Here is an 18,610-nt window from a genome sequence, read left to right as displayed (position 1 = left end):
TACTTCATTTGTCAGCAGGCTAAATAAATCTAATAATTACACCTTGCTATGTCACCTCCTTTGTAGTGACAGAACTTAGTTATTAGAATCAAGCCTCTCATCATTGTAGTTTTAGATATTTGCAGACTGTTGAATCACGGTGACTAGAAAGTCCAAATCAAGGTGAAGTAATCTTAAGAAGTGGAAAAATAAATTAACCATATCTTCAAAACCCTCAATATCCTGTAAAGTCATCAGCTTTGGTGGGGGCTCTTTTCCTTTCCAGATTCAAGCTTATAATCCGGAGCTCTGGGTGTGGCGCCGAGATCGCACCCTCATTGCCTAGAAGTCCTGGTACCATGGAGGCCTGAGGGGAGGGACAAAATTCTGTATCCCTGGCTTGATGACAGACAGAGTCAGTGATTTTCTACTTAGGATGCTCAAGGACCTAACTTCTTGATCCTGTCCTGTCCACCTCCACCCACAGCCACCCTCTGCAGATGGTGAAACAACCTGAATCTCCAAGTCAGCTTCATGGTCTCAAACCCCAACCACACAGATGACCCCTAGAGGTGTGCTGGGTGCTCTGAGGCTGCTCAGCCAGACCTGAGAGAGAACAGTTTATCACTCAGGATGTGTAAAAATCCTTAACCCACAGCAATTGGGCCCACATGTCAGCTTTGATGAATGGTTGATCTTGGTCTAAAGTTAATATCCTTTAGCCATGAATCTCTCTCTCTCCCCCTGTAAATTCTCTTTTTACCTCTCCTTTTAATTCATCTTGGGTCACATATCCCTTAAGGATACCAAGCATGGAGATGATTGATTTATATGATTGTCACAGTTTTAGTACATATGATAAATGTTATTTATTTTGAACACTGTTTATTTTAAATAGTTCCAAGATAGATATTGTTTGGAAAATTGTTTTTCCTTATTAGTTTTTTAATGAGTGTTATAACATGTTTGTGTTCATATATATATTTCTCTGAGGTTTTTATTCTTTTTATCTATTTTATCTTATTACTTTTATACCTCAGTGGTATTAACCCATAATCTAATAAATATAACATTTTAATTTGATGTTCTATCATCATTATGGTGAATATCAAGCTGCTGTTATTTAACTTTTCTTTAAATGTTTTTCTGTAGTGTTTATTGTTAGAGAACACATGTGTTATGTGCTTGTGAAGAGTACAGCACAGTGCATTTGTGAGGAAACTGAATAAAATTGAAAATCTTCTTACTGTAATGATGCACATGATCTTGTCATTCTGGATTATTTTTTTGTTGTCAAACAATACAGGGTTGTTGTTAATTGACCAAATTTCTTACCTGTGGGAGAAAAACACCTCAGTTATTTTTTTAGGTAGCGAAATAACAGAGAAGGGTGCAGAACTTAAACTAGAGACTGGAAGAGGAAACACAGGAAGTCACTGAGAGAGACAACACAGGAAGAGCGAAAGAAAATTTAAAGGAAGCTGTACAATAATCTTAAATCCAAAATCGAGGAGAGCATATTAAGAGGAGATGGCTTCCTGGTAATGTCCAAGGTAAGAGACACAGGGGGAATAGTAGTCTTTGCTACTTGAGTCAAAATGGGAGTCTTCTCCACAACCTGTGTTTCTAGTTTTACATGTGAGAAGAAAATCCAAAGAGTCTTCTTGAAATAGAAACTTGTGAAGGGAAATGAAGGTACTATAGCAGGTTGGGAGAAGAATGAGATGATAGGAAGAGCTCGAGCTGGTAAATAGAAGGCACAGAGAGGAAAGAGCTAAGTGTTTGGGCAATGAATGACTGTAGACAAGCACCTTGAGAGATGAGAGCATCAGAGAATATTGGAACAGCTGGAAAGAAGCAGGTAAAGCAAAGTATCAGCCAGAAGAAAAACAAAGCTAAAGAGAGATGGCAACAGAATCATCAATGTGATGTGATGTGGGGTTAGAGAGGCAAGTGGAGATGATGTGAAGGGACTGGAAGGGACCAACATGGAATGAGCTTAAGATTGGTTGAATGTGTTAAAAGAGGGATGGTGGTTGAGTGAGTGGAGTAACTTCAGAGGTAAAAGTACCAAGAAGGAAGAAGTCATTAAAGACAGCACTGTGTAAAGCAAATCTGATGCTGATCAACCACATGGAGGTCATGTGCTACCAGTTGAGGCCAAAGGCCGCCCCTACACCATCTTCTTTTTAGACATCAGCCATAAGCTCCGGATTTCCCAGGCCACTCGAACTTCTCACCAATGGCTGCAAATTCGGGGATTCCCATGATCCTATTGTATAATTTTCTATAACATCTCACTGAGGTTAGGAGAGCACAAATCCTATAATTACTGATTTGTCATGTAAAAAAGGACACAAATTGGGACCAGCTAAGAGAAGAGACTCAATTTTTAAAATTTCCTATGCCCTTTTTTATTAGCCACAGAATGCTTAGCTCACTGTGAACTACTGCGATCAAAGAGGGGAAGATTCCAATATTTCCAGAGATATTTTCTAAGAAATGATTGCATAAATCTGTAATATGTTGGAAGAATTATCAAAAAGATTAGACAGAAGGGCTAGTGGTATAGTTCACTGATAGATTTTGGTTACCATGTGCAAGACCCTGGATTCAATCCCCAGCACCAAAACAAAATAAAGGGGGTGGCACAGAATCAGTATAACTCTAACTCATTAATAAAGAGATAAATAAACTTGTTTATCCTTTTACAGAATTAGACAGTTCTCCAAAACTGATGGCCAATGAGCACATGAAAGGTCAACACCGTTTAGTCAATTAGTCATCAAAAAATGCAAATCAAAACTACTAGATACCATTTCCTGATCACTAGGATGTCTATAATCAGGAAGTCAAATAATGTGTTGGTTAGGATGAGAAATTACACTGTTGATGGGAGAGTAAAAGGTGCAGCTGCTCAGAAGTCCGACAGTTCCTCAAAAGGTTAAATGTAGAGCGGCTGGGGTTGTGGTTCAGTGGTAGAGCACTTGCCTGGCATGTGTCAGACACTGGATTAGATTCTCAGCACCGTATACAAATGAATAAAGGTCCATTGACAACTAAAAAATATTTTTTAAAAAAAGGTTAAATGTAGAGTTACCACATGACCCAGCAACTCCACTCCCAGATATATACCTGAGAGAAATGAAAACACACGTCTGTACAAAAACTTGTGTGCAAATATTCATAGCAGCATTACTGGTAATATTTAAAAAGAGAAATACTCAAATATTCACCAACTGATGAGTAAAATGGGGTCCCTTCAATGTAAATTTAATCAGCCATAAGAAGGAATAAAGGTCTAAGCATGAATAACATGGGTGAACCATGAAAACATTATGCTAAGAAGCCAGACTAAAAGATAACATAGTGGATAATTCCACTTCTCTGATGTCCAGAATAGGCAAATCTATGGAGACAGAATGCAGATGAGTGGGTGCCTAGGGCTTGGTGAACTGGCGGGGGGGGGGGGGGGGATGCTAATTGGTACTGACAGGATTTCTTTTGGAAGTGATGAAATGTTTGGAAGTTGATTGTGGTGATAGTTACACAACTCTGACATGTACTAAAAACCCTGAGTTGTATACTTTAAATGGGTGGATCACAGGGTATGCAAATTACATCTCAATAAACTATTAAAATAAAATGAAATAGGTGTCAAATAGAAAAGGCTATCCTTTACCTTTCACGGTGACACACATGATGGTTAACACAAGAGCTATAACAACTGCCAGGAGGACCCTGAGGAAGATCAAGTAACTGTTGAGCAGGATTCCACAAGCACATCAAATCTCCTTTGCTGCATGACATGTGAAGTCAAAATGCCAATCCACCTGTCCAGAAATAGGGAGGGTCAGAAATGGAATCGAAAGAGCTGCTTTGTAACACATGATACAAAGAAGTAAAAGGAGGTAATATTTTCCAAAACAAGGTAACCCTGACTATGGAATATAATTTTCATTAATATAAAGACATACTAAGTCTGCTATTTGAGGAGGCACCCTGGGAGCCTGTGTGCCTTTGACCTGCAATAGCCCCCACTTTTGGAGGTTTGCGGCTTCTGCACTTCTGCCCACCCTACAAAAATAAGACTCCCAAAGTAAGCTAACACCCAGGGGTGTTAACCACTGAGCTACATCCCCAGCCCTTTAGAGATGGTCTAAGTTGTCCAGGCTGGCCTAGAATTGTTGCAGTCCTCCCTTCGTCTCTCCTGAGTCGCTGGAGATTACAGGATTGAGCCACCATGCCCAGCGTGGCCTAAGCTAATTCTTCAGATCAAAATAAAACTAGCATATTGAATGAGAGGGTCTGTACTGGGGTACAGAGAAAATCCTGCCTCTGCCTCACTATCCAAAGAGGACAGGCTGGGGTGAAAAGGGAATCTGGTTTTCCCTAGAGACATTATTACTAGGTACCCAGCTGTGACACCTAACTCTAGCCTATTTTCCATATGCCTAATTTCTAGTGGCCAATGGTTTTGACATTAATGTTCCAATTTGGGAAATTTCCAATCCAAATCCTTCACTTACAAAGGGGATTCAGGGTTTTTACAGACTTTAGATATTCTCTGGATTCTCATGTGCCTTAGATCCCTGTTACCACTGGGCCCCCAAAAGGAACCGGGAATGTGGGGAACTGCTGGAGGCTTAGCCATTGCTGATATCTGCATGGGAAGATGGTTCTCTGCACTAGATATCCTCTAACCTCAGCCAAGTAGTTGGTTGGCATCACAGGCATGCACTACAAACCAGATGAACATTATCTTTAATAAACTGTTTCCTTGAAAAAAAAAAAACATACACTAAGTCAATGAAAGAGTATGGCTTTCTTTCTTTTTCACTTTCTAAGTTTATATCATTGTTCTTATTTTATGTCTATTATAGTCTATTTAAATCCATTTCTAGCCACAAGGATGAAAATATAATGTCAGCTGCTGGAAAACTGCTTGATATGACTCAGAAATATGCAACTGGTAAACCAATAAACTACATGTTTGCTAAATTATTAAACAGAAAATTTATACATCTGTGGATTAACAAGATCAACACACATTGAATCTGAACCAAGAGGGAAGGCACTGAACACAGATGCAAACATGTTCATGGTGAGCACTGATAAAACTCAAAAGGAGAAGTCCTGTGGTTTTATAACTATGATGTTATAACTCACTGCAGAATAATTAAAGACAGCAGTGAACAACACAAAGTAATAAGAAGTCTGACCCATCTCTATAGATATTTTAGCAAAAGGCAAGACTGCCCTATTAAAGATTCAAGCCCAGATAAGAAGCGGAACTGGGGGACTGGAATTTAGCACAGTAGTTGAGTGCTTGTGTTTTTCATCAGTTTTGTGCTATCAGGTCGCCATGTCTACACAAAATAATAGGGAAATGATCTCTGAAAAACCTGGCCCTAAAAACTACAAAGTTCCTGGAAAGCAGATCACATTTCTTGTTTTGAAATCCCTTTCCCCTTCAGAATCTACTTTTTCAGAACCATATTATTCTTTGCCCACACCCTTTGCAAGTGGACTTCATGCACCTGTGGCGCTCCCCACTGGTTCCACACTCGGGAACAACACACATATGCAGAGCCATTCTGCTTCTTGAGAAATTCTGCCACCCCCAGCTCAAGAAGGGCAAGGAAGGGCATTATTTCCTACTTCTGTCTTGCAGGGCAGGAGCTCTGCTCTCCCGAAAAGTGGGAACCATGCAAGTGCACCTGGCTCTGTTGTGGTGTGAACTGATAAATACAATCAGTAGGAGTGTAAATTAGATTACATATTAGTTTAAAATATAGCTTATAGATATGAGTTTGATAAGTGAGATAAGACAATTATGAAGCAAGAACTGTCATAGACAGGCCTAAGACTCCATGTTGCTGCCTTCTATAAAAAACTGTTACAAAAGCTGTTTTCTTATAAAAATTGTTTTTCTGTACTTTGTACCCCACAAATTGTACCCTAATCAGGATTCAGTGGTAGTCATGGTGAGCTACATCCTGGGTCTGAGTACACTTGTGGGTCTATATGACTTTGAAGTAGATTCTCAGCCCCCCGCAACCCCCACCCAAATTGGAAGCGACTGTCCAGCACCTGCTTGAACCCAGGACTGTGGTCAACTGAACTGCAAAGCTAATGCTTTTTTTGCTTCTGTTTATCAGCTGGCTTGCTGACTGGAAAATTCCAGTCCTGCCTGGAGCCCACAGGTCCCACTTACTAATGTTTTAATTTCTATGACTGGCTAGTTTACATGATGATAAGCAAGTCACTGAGTTGTGGATTTTGTGCTTATATTCCCTTTGGATGAACCAGAAAGCTGCTGTCCTCCCACAGAGCTTAAGTCTCCACCATGGGTGACAGTCCCTGGCCAAGTAAATAAAGCTCTCTTTTGATTTGAAATTAGCACTTTCAGTGCTTTCTGAGGCGTCTCCTCATAACAGCTGGAGAAAATTCGAGGCCGCCATTTTGGGTCTGTAATGACGCCCGCTCCACCAGTCCTCCGCGTGGCAGCCCGTGCTCCTGCCCTGCAGCGCTGACCTCTGGGCCGCGGATGTGACCGCGACACGGCCCCCCCCTCCTCCCGGCCTCGGTCTGACGTCCGTAAAGCGGGGACAGCAACCGCACCTACCTGCTCCGCCATGGTGAGGACCAGGCAACGGACTAAAAGGCCACCGTCGTGACCGCGTCAGTACTCGGGAGGCTGGCGACTCAGGTGACGGCTCGCCTCCCTGCTCCTCGTCGCCGTCCAGGACAGCGCTCGCAGGAACAGCTTGAAGAACGCAGGGAAAACCAAGTCATAGCCGGCAAGCGACGGCCAAAGAGCAGCAACCGTCAGACGACGCCAGCGCCTCACACCTCCCCGGACTCCACAAGCAAATCCGCCGGTACTTCGCACAGGCGCACAAGGTGGGGCACTGCGCATGCTCGCTCAGGACCGAGGCGCGCGCACGCGCACTGACCCGCCCGCCGCCGCCCGCCGCCCGCCGCCCGCCGCCCGCCGCCCGCCGCCCGCCGCCCGCCGCCCGCCGCCCGCCGCCCGCCGCCCGCCGCCCGCCGCCCGCCGCCCGCCGCCCGCCGCCCGCCGCCCGCCGCCCGCCGCCCGCCGCCCGCCGCCCGCCGCCCGCCGCACCTGCGAGGCTTGCCGACCAAGTGACTTGGTGGCTGCGTTTACATCTTTTACTTTATTTTTTTCCTCTTTATAGGTGTTTTTTTGTTTGTTTGTTTTTTACACTTTGCATTACAGTTTAATGAAGGTGCCCCCGTCACGGTGGAAATGGGACTTCAGTGGGGACATGAAGTGATTTGAGTTCTAGACACAGACCAGGTTCAAGCAGAACCTGGAGACCTGCCTGGCAGAGGTGGCTGGAGCTCAGCTTTCAGCTTCATGGATCTCCTGCCAATGCCTTTGAAAAAAAAAATTTTTTTTTTTTGAGCACAACTTTATACCTCTGGCTGTCCATGGTGCAGAGTCACACTGTCATGTAATTATAACTGAACATAAGGTAATAAGGTGGGTCTCATTCCACCATCCTTCCCACTCTCACACCCTCTCCTCTCCCTTCACTCCCCTCTGCCCAATCCAAAGTTCCTCCATTCTTCCCTACCGCCCCCGCCCTCCATTATGGATCAGCATCCACTTGTCAGAGAAAATAAGACCACAAGTCTTGTCCTTTTGATTTTTTTGCAGTGCTCACCATGAACATCTTTGCGTCTCTGTTCTGTTCCAACCCTCTTGGGTCAGATTCAATGTGTGTTGATCTTGTTAATCCACAGATGTACAAATTATCTTGCTAGTAATTTAGCAAACATAGTTTGTTGGTTTACTTGTTGCATATGATGTCAGTTTTCCAGCAGTTGACATTAATCTGCTTGCTTATAGATTTAAGTGCATTTAAACAGAATATAGCAATCATAGAATAAGAGCAATGCTATAAGCATGGAAAGTGAAAAAGACAGAGAGCACCATACTCTTTGGTTGACTTAGTGTATCTTTTATTGAAGAAAATTCTATTCCACAGTAAGCCTTACTTTGTTTTGAAAAATATTAACTTCCTTTACTTCTTTTTTTAATATTTATTTTTTAGGTATAGTTGGACACAATACCTTGATTTTATTTATTTATTTTTATGTGGTGCTGAGGATGGAACCCAGGTCCTCACACATGCTAGATGAGCACTCTACTGCTGAGCCACAACCCCAGCCCAACTCCCTTTACTTCTTTGTATCCTGTTTTACAAAGCAGCTCCTTGGAGTTACTTCCTACCCTCCCTGTTTCTGGACAGGTGGATTGGCATTCTGACTTTATATGTTATTCCCAAAGGGAGACTAGATGTGCTGATAAAATCCTTCTCTGTTACTTGATTGTCCTCATGATCCTCCTGACAGTTGTTATAGGTACTGTGTTGGGCATTGTGTGTGTCAGCATGAAAGGTAATGAGTAGACTTTTTAAATGGACACCTATTCCTTTTTATTTTAATAGCCTTATTAAGATATAATTTACATACCACGAGACTCACCCATTTGAAGTGTATAATTTGGTGGGTTTTAGTACATGTCAGAGTTGTGTAACTATCACCACAATCAACTGAAGAACATTTTCATCACTTCCAAAAGAAATCCTGTCTGGGGCTGGGGATGTGGCTCAAGCCGTAGCGCGCTTGCCTGGCATGCGTGCGGCCCGGGTTCAATCCTCAGCACCACATACAAACAAAGATGTTGTGTCCGCCAAAAACTGAAAAATAAATATTTGAAAAAATTCTCTCTCTCTAAAAAAAAAAAAATCCTGTCTGTAACTATTAATAATCACTCATTTCTCCCAGTTCACCCAGCCCTAATCCACTCATCTGCATTCTGTCTCCACAGAGTTCCCTACTCTGAACCTCATATAAGTGGACTTTTGGTCTGGATTCTTAGCAAAATGTTTTCATGGTTCATTCGTGTTATATGTTCAGTACTTCATTTCTTCTATGGCTGAATAAGGTTACACTGAAGGGATAGACTACATTTATTCACTTGATACCAATAATGCTGCTGCTATGAATATTTGCACACAAGGTTTTGTACAGACATATGTTTTCATTTCTCTCAGGTATGCACCTGGGAGTGGAGTTGCTGGGTCATGTGGTAACTCAACGTTTAACCTTTTTAGGAACTGCCAGACTTCTGAGCAGATGTTCCTTTTACTTTCCCAACAGCAAGGTAGAAGGGTTCTAATTTCTCATCTTCGCCAACACATTATTCTCAGACTTTCTGATTATATGCATCCTAGTGAGCAGGAAGTGGCATCCTGTGGTTTTGATTTGCATTTCTTTGGTAACTAATGGCATTGACCATCCTTTTGTGTGCTTATTGGCCATATCACTTTTTTTATATCACTTTTGGAGAATTGTCTACTTCTGTAAAAGTGTAAACAAGTTTATTTTTTCTTTTCTCAATGAGTTAGAGTTATGCTGATTCTAAGCACTCCCTTTTTTTTTTTCCTTTTTGGATCTGGGGATCGAACCCAGGGCCTTACACATGTTAACAACAGTCTACCAATGAACTACACCCCCAGCCCCTCCAGCTATTCCTTATGATAATTTTCCCTATACACTAGAGATTTCTGCAATCATTTCTTTGGAAATATCTCTGGAAATGTTGGAATCTTCTCTGATTGCTGTGGTTCACCGTGAGCTGAGCATTCTGTGATTAAAAATATACGTAGGAAATTTTTTAAATTGACCAGGCAGAAGGGCTGTATAACAAGTCACCATCCAAAGGATTTGAGGATTTTTTTTGTCTTGAGTCAGGATGAAGGAAGATGCTTATCAATTGTGGGTGGAAAACTGGAAGGTTAATAATACAAGGGATGATAGAGTGCAGGTCCTGACATGATGCCAGCACCATCACACTCCTGGTCAGAGTCCAGGAGTCCTCTGCAGGTCATGCAGGTGTTGTGGGTTGCCTGTCCCACAACCTCCTCCAAACAGAGCCCTGCTTTGTTTAGTCCACCCCAGCCCTCAACACCAAGGATGTCAGAAAAGTTGGCATGAGCCGAGCTCACACAGTCCTCACATATGGGTGACTGGTTCAGGAGTGGATATGGGACCCAGTGTGGGCCACTGAAAATCAGGAGCATGTGCTGGAAGTTTCTGTGGAAGTGCTTCCTTGCTGCTCTGGGAGAGATCAGGATGGCTGTGTAGTGTGCTGCTGCTTGTCCACTCCTCCACCGAGGAGGTGATGCTATGAGAATCCTGATGCCCATTCACTTCTCACAACCGGCCCCCCTGTACAGGTCCTTCCTACCTTTAGATTGAGTAACTTATAGCTAGAGGTATCCCAACTGAACTAAAAGCAATATTTCATAAACACATGTCAGTTTACCAATTTGTTGCAAATAATTGGTATTGAATGCCTTATTAAAAACATGATGTAAATTTCCATGAAGAATACCATAAATTTCAAACTAAAAATCTTCCTGACAGCAAAGGAAACAATCAAGAATGTGAAGAGAGGGGCTGGAGGTGGGGCTCAGTGGTAGAGCGCCCCCTAGCATGGGTGAGGCCCTGGGTTCGATCCTCAGCACCACATAAAATAAATACATAAAAATCAAGGTATTGTGTCCAACTACAACTAAAAAATAAATATTAAATAAGAAAATAAAAAAATAATGTAAAGAGAGAGCCTACAGAAAAGGAGAACACAGGAAATGGAACAAAGGAAGACAGCTTACTGAAACTAGATATGTGCCTCCCAGTGGTCCAAGTGCCTAAACTTGTTCCCCAGTGTGGCAGTATTGAGGTGGTGGAACCTTTTATGTGTGATGCCAAATGGAAGGTAATTAGATCATGGGGACACTCACCTCAGAAGGCATTAATGCAGATCTCAAATGCTGAGTTATGAGAACAGGTTGTTATTTAGGGAGTCTACACCATGCATATGACTCCTCTTGCACTTGGCCTGCTCCCTTTCTACTTCTGCACCACATTGTGATGTCTGGGGAGCTGGAGGAAATGCTAGTATTCCAGCACTGTGCTCTTGGACTTACAGAACTGTGAGCTCAATTTTCTTCATGGAGACTAGGGGTATAACTCAGTAGTACATGAATTGCTAGCATGCATGTAGCCTGGATTCCATCCCTGGCAGTTAAAAAATAAGTAAATAAATGGCTATTCTAAATAAGATATCAAGCCTCATGCCCATTTAATCATCACCAAAATAATGAGATGTTTCTGTGACTTTTTCCAGAAGGACCAACCCAGCCCTTCCCTCTAGAAATCTGCCAGGCTGCTATAGATAAGAGCAGTCTTTCCCAAAGATCCATAAAATGAGAGTTAAACAGTGCTCTCCAAGCTCTGGAATTTTTAGTCAAGATAAATGCTTGTTTCGAATTTTTTGCTTTATTATATCAAAATACAGTTTCAAGGAAACTTGTAATGACAAAACACACAGGTTCAATGTACCATTCATGCAGTATCCCCCAATGCATGTGCATGACAAGACTGTACATTAGGAAATTGTCATCTATGCAAGAAGTCTGTAGGTATTTTACCGTTTTACCACATGTATAGATGTGTGTAACCTAAACTGAATCAAGATGCAATCAGGAAAAACACCACACCAAGAAAATGCATTCTAGACATTCCCTTGATCTAAGGAGAAACCTGGGGAGAAATGTGGGAGGCCTGTAGGGAGCCAGTGCTCACAGCATATCTCCTCTGAACTGTTAGACGAAGCAGGCATGTTTCAGATAGTCCCTAAGTGGGAGTGACCCCGGGTGCATAGCCTCTTGGGAAGTAAAATCAAGTACTTGCCTTCAGACCTGCTGTGAGCCCAGGAACATGGATTTCCGGTGAGCTGTGCAAGTGGACTTCTGGTGTGGCCAGGAACTCAGTCTTACAGTGGGAATAGGAAGGCCAACTTAGGTGGGGTCAGAAAGGAAGCCTCCCGGTGGGCCCCAAAATCAGAGTTTAGTGCTTGCCTGCCCAGCATTACCCAAGACAGGCCTTTCCTCAAGAAGGCTTTGCTGGTCAGGGTCTTCTAAAGGGCACCTCACACATGGGGATCAGGAAAAAAAAAACAGTCTGGAGACCCTGATGCTGCCTGATGCCACCCTCCCGCTACATAGTTCACATCGTGATTCCCCCATCTCTATCCGTACCACCTGCCCTTGTCTTACTTCCTGGACACTAACCTGTCTCCCACACTCTGTGGTAAGTACCCAGAGAGCAGCACTTGAGCCTAGTTTATTGCTCTGCTCATCCAACTCATGCCAAATGCTTAGTTAAATTCCTATAAAAACTCAGCTGAAACCAAGGTCAGCTTCCCTGGTAGGTCATATACATCCATGTCCTCTGAAGATGTTACATCCAGAGGATATGACAGCCTTTATTCAGACCCTCCTAGACCTCCAGCCATGTGCCTCTTATCTCTTATGTTAGCTGGTCCCAGTTTGTGTCCTTTTTTACATGACAAATCAGTAATTATAGGATTGTGCTCTTCTAACCTCAGTGAGATATTATAGAGAATTATACAGTAGGATCATGGGAATCCCCAAATATACACCAGTGGTGAGAAGTGTGAATGGCCTGGGAAACCTGGAACTTACAGCTTGTTTCTGAAGACAGGGCAGTGTAGAGGGGGCTTGCAGCCTCAATCTGTAGCATGTGACCTCCATGCAATTGATCAGCATCAGAATTGCATTGCACAGTGCCAGTCTTTAGTGACTTCTTCCTTCAAGGAACTTATACCTGTTCACTTGCTCAACTCACCCAACCACCATCCCTCTTTTAACACATTCAACCAACCTTAAGCTTGTTCCATGTTGGTCCTTTCTAACCTCTTCACATCATTTCCACTTACCTCTTTAACCCCACATCACATCTCATCACTGGCTCTGTTGCAACCTCTCTTTAACTTTGGTTTAACTTCTTGCTGATACTTTTCTTCACCTGCTTCTTTCCACAGCTGCTTCCATATTCTCTCCCATCTCCCAAGATGCTTGTCTGCAGTAATTCGGTGCCCACACTCTTAGTTCTTTCCTCTCTGTGCCTATCTATTTAGCAACCTTAGCACTTCCTATCATCTCATTCTCCTCACAACCTGCTCTAGTACCTTCATTTTCCTTCATGAGTTTCTATTTCAACAAGACCCTTTGGATTTCCTTCACTTATGTAAAACTAGAAACATACATAGGTTTCAGGAAAGACTCCCATTGTGACTCAAGTAGCAAAGTCTTTTATTCCCTGGGTGTCCCTGTCTTTGGACTTTGACCAGGAAGTTTTACTTTTACCTTGGCTTTGGAATTCCTCCAGAATTTTCTTTTATTCTTCCTGTGTTCTCTCTTGCAACATCCTCCCTGTGTTTCCTGTTTCCAGTCTCTAGTTTAAGTTCTACAACCTTCTCTGTTGTTCTGCTACATGAAAAATAATTGAGGTGGTTTTCTCCCCCACAGGTTACAAATTTGGTCAATTAAAAACAACACTGTTAAACAGCAGTATCATTTGACAGCGAACAACCAATCTGGAATGACATGATCATATGTATCATTAAGGTAAGGAGATTTTCAACTTTATTCAGTTTTTTCACAAATGCACTGTGCTGTGCTCTTCACAAGCACATAACACATGTGCTCTCGAATGATACATATTTAAAAATGACAGAAAACATGTCAAGGTAAGTTAAATACTAGCAGCTCAATAGTCACAATATTGATGATTGAACATCAAATAAAAACTATATTTATAAGACTATGGGATAATACTACTGAGGTATAAAAGTAATAGATAAAAAGATTAAAATCTTGAGAGAAATATTTATGTACACAAACATGTTATAACACTAATCACAAAACCAATAAGAAACAACAATTTTCTGAACAACATCTATCTCAAAACTATTTAAAATAACCATAGTTCAAAATAAACAACATTTATCATATGTACTAAAACTGTGACAATCCTGTAAATAAATTATCTCCGTGCTTAGTATCCTTAAGGGATAAGTGACCCAAGATGAATTAAAAGGAGAGGTAAAAAGAGAATTTACAGGAGGAGAGAGAGATTCATGGCTAAAGGATATTAACTTTAGACCAAGATCAACCATTCATCAAAGCTGACATGTGGGCCCAATTGCTGTGGGTTAAGGATTTTTACACATCCTGAGTGATAAACTGTTCTCTCTCAGGTCTGGCTGAGCAGCCTCAGAGCACCCAGCACACCTCTAGGGGGTCATCTGTGTGGTTGGGGTTTGAGACCATGAAGCTGACTTGGAGATTCAGGTTGTTTCACCATCTGCAGAGGGTGGCTGTGGGTGGAGGTGGACAGGAGTGGATCAAGAAGTTAGGTCCTCAAGCATCCTGAATAGATAATCACTGACTCTGTCATCAAGCCAGGGATGCAGAGTTTTGTCCCTCCCCTCAGGCCTCCATGGTACCAGGACTTCTAGGCAATGAGGGTGCGATCTCGGCGCCACACCCAGAGCTCCGGATTATAAGCTTGAATCTGGAAAGGAAAAGAGCCCCCACCAAAGCTGATGACTTTACAGGATATTGAGGGTTTTGAAGTTATGGTTAATTTATTTTCCCATTCCTTAAAATTACTTCACCTTGATTTGGACTTTCTAGTCACCGTGATTCAACAGTCTGCAAATATCTAAAACTACAATGATGAGAGGCTTGATTCTAATAACTAAGTTCTGTCACTACAAAGGAGGTGACATAGCAAGGTGTAATTATTAGATTTATTTAGCCTGCTGACAAATGAAGTAGCTATATATGGATATCACAACATTATTTCAGTTATTACTAACACGGATGACACTTAGCAGGATCATATTATATAAAATGTGGGACATATTTTCAGATTTCTTTTCAATAAAAATCGAATATATTTTCCTGTATCAGATAACTAAATTAAGCATTTATAAAGATGCTTTGACAGATAGAATCCTTTTGGTGTCTCTTCCCATCAAATTTGAAAAGTTGATTTTATCAAGAGACAAGCTTTATCATTGTCCCTGATTTAAGTAGAATACTGGTTTAACATTAGGAATATTTCTGCTTGGATCCATCAAGAATACTTAGTAACATGGATGAATGCAAAACTGAGGACTGCACAGGAAGTCCTTCCCTCCCTCCTGAGCTTTCTCCTCCCCAGAGCCCACCTGCAGCCACCCACCTTCCTGTCTCTCCAGTCAGCCCATCCCTCTCCCCCCACAAGCACACACAGCACCACTCACCTCCTCACACTCCTCCTTGGAAACCCGAGTGTTCCAGCCCATGGAGCAGATGAACTGATAGCGCAGTTTGTGGAACAGGGGACGCTGGGCGTAGCTCTTCCCATAGAGGAAACGAAAGATCTCTTGTTTAGGAGCCTGGTTGTCCTCTTCCATGTCATTAGCCAGGTAGCTGGGGAAAGAAACCAGGTTGCTCTTTAGAGGCACAACCAAGAAGGACCTGCCCTTGGAGTCAGCTTCCCAAATGGACTCCCAGAGGACCATCTTCAGACAGGACTGCACCAGCCCTATTAAGTGTTATGGAGGACCACACCTTGGTCCAGAGGACTCTGCCAGACACACACCTTCTGAAGGACTCCAGCCTTTTTCTAGAAAGCATTGAGCAACACAGTTGTGGGAGAGGCCTAAGGGGTGGTTGGACCCATCTTGGAAGAATTTTCAGGGGGTGTGTAGAAAGAGCCACAAATGTGAGAAGACTCCTGTATGAAGAACCAGAGGGGACCACCCTATACTGGACCTGTGTCAGGCTGGGAATTGGGCATCTGTCTTGGAAATCCAGAGGCAGAAAACAGAGCAATGTTGGTATAGATACAGGAAGGAAGAGCAGTCAGATGTGGCTGCACCTCCAGTCTCTGCCAGGGATAGGAGGTGCCCATGCTTTCCTCCACTCCTCTCAGGTGGGCTTTGTGTTTCCTTGGTTTCCTTGAATCTTTAACAACTGGCCTTTAGGGAGCATGTGTGTTTGCTTTGACTAGGGAAGTGTGGAAAAGAAAAACAAACTATACTACAGTGCTGTGATTCTCGTGTACACGGAGCAAACAGGACAAAGAGGCTAAAAGTCAAAGAAAGGTTAGTGCCCCTCTGCTCCCCTCCTACCCTCCCAGGTAGTGAGTCCTGATTGATGAAGGAGACCAAATACTCACAGGGCCAGAAAGAAGTGGATTCTCTGGTACTGCCAGGAGAAGAGGCCAGCTCGGCTAAAATAAGCTATGACCATAGACAGGAGGTACTGATGGAGAGAGAGGAAGAACACAGAGAGAGGTCACATCCTGGAAGAGGAGGAAAGAGGGGACAGAGGAATGGGAGTCTGGGGTGAAGAGTGCCCCTAAGAGAAGGTCGCCAAGTAAGGAGACCTGCTGGTTTGGGGAAGGACCTGTGACAGTCTGAGCAGTCGGGGGAAGAGGAGGCTTAGTGTGTACTGTAGGATCAGCTCTGAGGGGACCTTTTGAGGAAAGGCATGTAGGTGAGCTGGGTGAGGAGGGTCTTGGGTAAGCTGGAGAATGGGGGGTCCCAAGGAGAGCAAAGAGGAGAGGAGCCCAGAACCTCAGGTGACAACAAGCAAAAGGGGGTAGCCATGCAAGACTGTGGACTTGGGCTTGAAGCCCAAAGCACCCCAAGAAAAAGCAAGGTCCACCCATCCTCTCTGCAGGAAACTGCTAGGTCCTGAAGGGAGATGTGACAAGCCACAAAGGAGCCAGGACTTGGCACATTTTGTTGGCTCTACGTGGAGACAGAGGGAAGGACCATGGGGCTAGAAATCCCTCCTCATCCAGGCTGTGCTGGATCAGTAACACTTCCCAGTGGAGAACAACCTCACCTTGTCAGACACCCTCAGGTTCTTGTCCCAGGCCAGGAATCTTTTGACAACAGGATCCTCTGTGAGCAGAACACTGGTGTTAGTTGGGAACCAGGAGAGGCTTCAATGGGAGATAGAGAGCAGAGAGGAGAACAGGACCTCCCTTGGAGAAGGTGTGGGATTGTTGCCCAATAGAGGTGGATAGGAAGAGATCAGGAACATTCCTGGGAAAGTTGCTTGGACCTGAGACTCCCCACCAGGGAAACAACTGAGTGAGGGTTTGTGTAACAGAAAGGTATCTGTATGAGTAAGAGCTTCTAGTAAACTGTAGGGGCCCATCATCCCCCCTTATAACCTTAGAACCAGAGTTATTAGGTCATTTCTCATTTGATAGTTACAACAGTGTGAACATGGTCCTGTTAACCACCTCTCAGGGAGGATGAAATGTATTACAGCCACAATGTCTGCAATCAGTGAGGACAATTGGAACCAAGCTCTGTGATCCTAAGCAGGGTCATTTTTCAGGTGTAATGTAATCATCCATCATCTAAGAGTTTCACAGGGTACATGGGTCCTGAGTCCTCCAGGAATGGGGATCTCAGGGATAGCAGGGCTCTTTGGAAAAGTGCAGAGGCTATAAGTTCCCTCTTTGTGTAAAGAGCAGGATTGGAGGGCGCTACCTGGGTGTCTCCCTACCTAGAAGCCTGTTGAAAACCTCATGGTGCTCTGGTTGCACCAAGTCCATGCGCCGTTTTTTGAGTTTTATTTTGTGGTCACACAGTGACTCCACATCCCAGGGGTGATTTAGCTCACTTTCCAGATCCTCCAGCTCATCCTCAGATTCAGTGGAGGACTCTCTCTTTCTCTTTATGCCAGTGGTCTCAGGCAGGAGACCAGATTCTATCCGGAGTATAGAATCAAAAATCCCTGGGAGATCATCCTCCGAGTCTCCCTCAGATTCTGAGGTCCACTCTCTCTTCCTCGAGGACCGACATGGGAGGCAGGGTTTTACCCACAGAGCTGAGTAAAGGAAGCAGAGTCAAGCTCCTGAATTTGGAATTCATCCTTTCATCATCTGATCCCAGTTCACCTCCCACACCCCAGACCTTCAACTGTTACCTTCTTCTGAGCTATTGTTCAACCTCTCCCCTTTGCTGATAAACATGTGCCCCTGATTCTCCTTACCAGTGTCCCTTCTCCCTGTTCCTCAAAACTCTTCCTCATTATGGACACTTTCTTCCATGGGTGGAGTGACCCTTTTTACATCTCCTCTACCTACTTCCTATGCTTATATCTCATCTTCTAACCCAACTCCTTTCTCTACAGATTTTCCATCCATGTGGACTTCCTTGTCCCATGGCAAGGAACTTCAAACTTCAAAAGTGGGCTCCTTAGTCTACCTTTCCTGGCTTCTCTACCCCTTCCTTCCTCCTTACCAGTCATCATGTCAAATCAGTTCTCACTCTAGCTCCCTCACCTGATGGACCTGGGACCTCATCATCTACCACCACTTCCAGGTGGGATTCTGAGGTGCTCCGCTGGGAAGGCGATTGCCCAGACTGGGAGATTTGTTGATCCGCCATAAGTTCTCCCATACTCTGTCTTCCTTCTACAAAACCTAGGTTCTTACTAAGGCAAAGCCTTCTTCCAGAATTTGGTTGAATAAGACTCTGTTTGCTCTTCTCCAAGCAGGAGAAATCAGGTGAGGAACAGTTCTGAGGACAAACTGTTGCCCACTGCACTGCCAGTGGTTCACAGAGTCTGTCCCTTCCAATCAGGAAGGTTGGAAGCCTCTGATGTCATCACTCATTCCAACCTGGCCACTAGTTTGAAGGAAAACA

At 43.6% G+C, this 18,610-nt stretch overlaps 1 protein-coding gene across 1 annotated transcript; it reads right to left on the bottom strand.

The window, feature by feature from the left end:
- Positions 1-15,101: 15,101 nt before the first annotated feature.
- On the bottom strand, positions 15,102-17,761 carry LOC308650969 (speedy protein E4-like). The gene is made up of 2 exons (XM_081297567.1): positions 16,117-17,761; positions 15,102-15,365 (listed from the first exon to the last, which is right to left on the bottom strand). Exons 1-2 carry the CDS (start codon positions 16,188-16,190, stop codon positions 15,152-15,154), a joined length of 288 nt encoding a protein of 95 aa, XP_081153693.1. The 5' UTR covers positions 16,191-17,761; the 3' UTR covers positions 15,102-15,151.
- Positions 17,762-18,610: the final 849 nt, after the last annotated feature.

Source organism: Spermophilus citellus (genome assembly GCF_964194105.1).
Source record: "Spermophilus citellus genome assembly, chromosome: 6".
In the NCBI taxonomy this organism is placed as follows: Eukaryota; Metazoa; Chordata; class Mammalia; order Rodentia; family Sciuridae; genus Spermophilus; species Spermophilus citellus.
The sequence above is the reverse complement of the archived record's forward strand: the minus strand, read 5'-3'. Positions and strand labels throughout refer to the sequence as shown.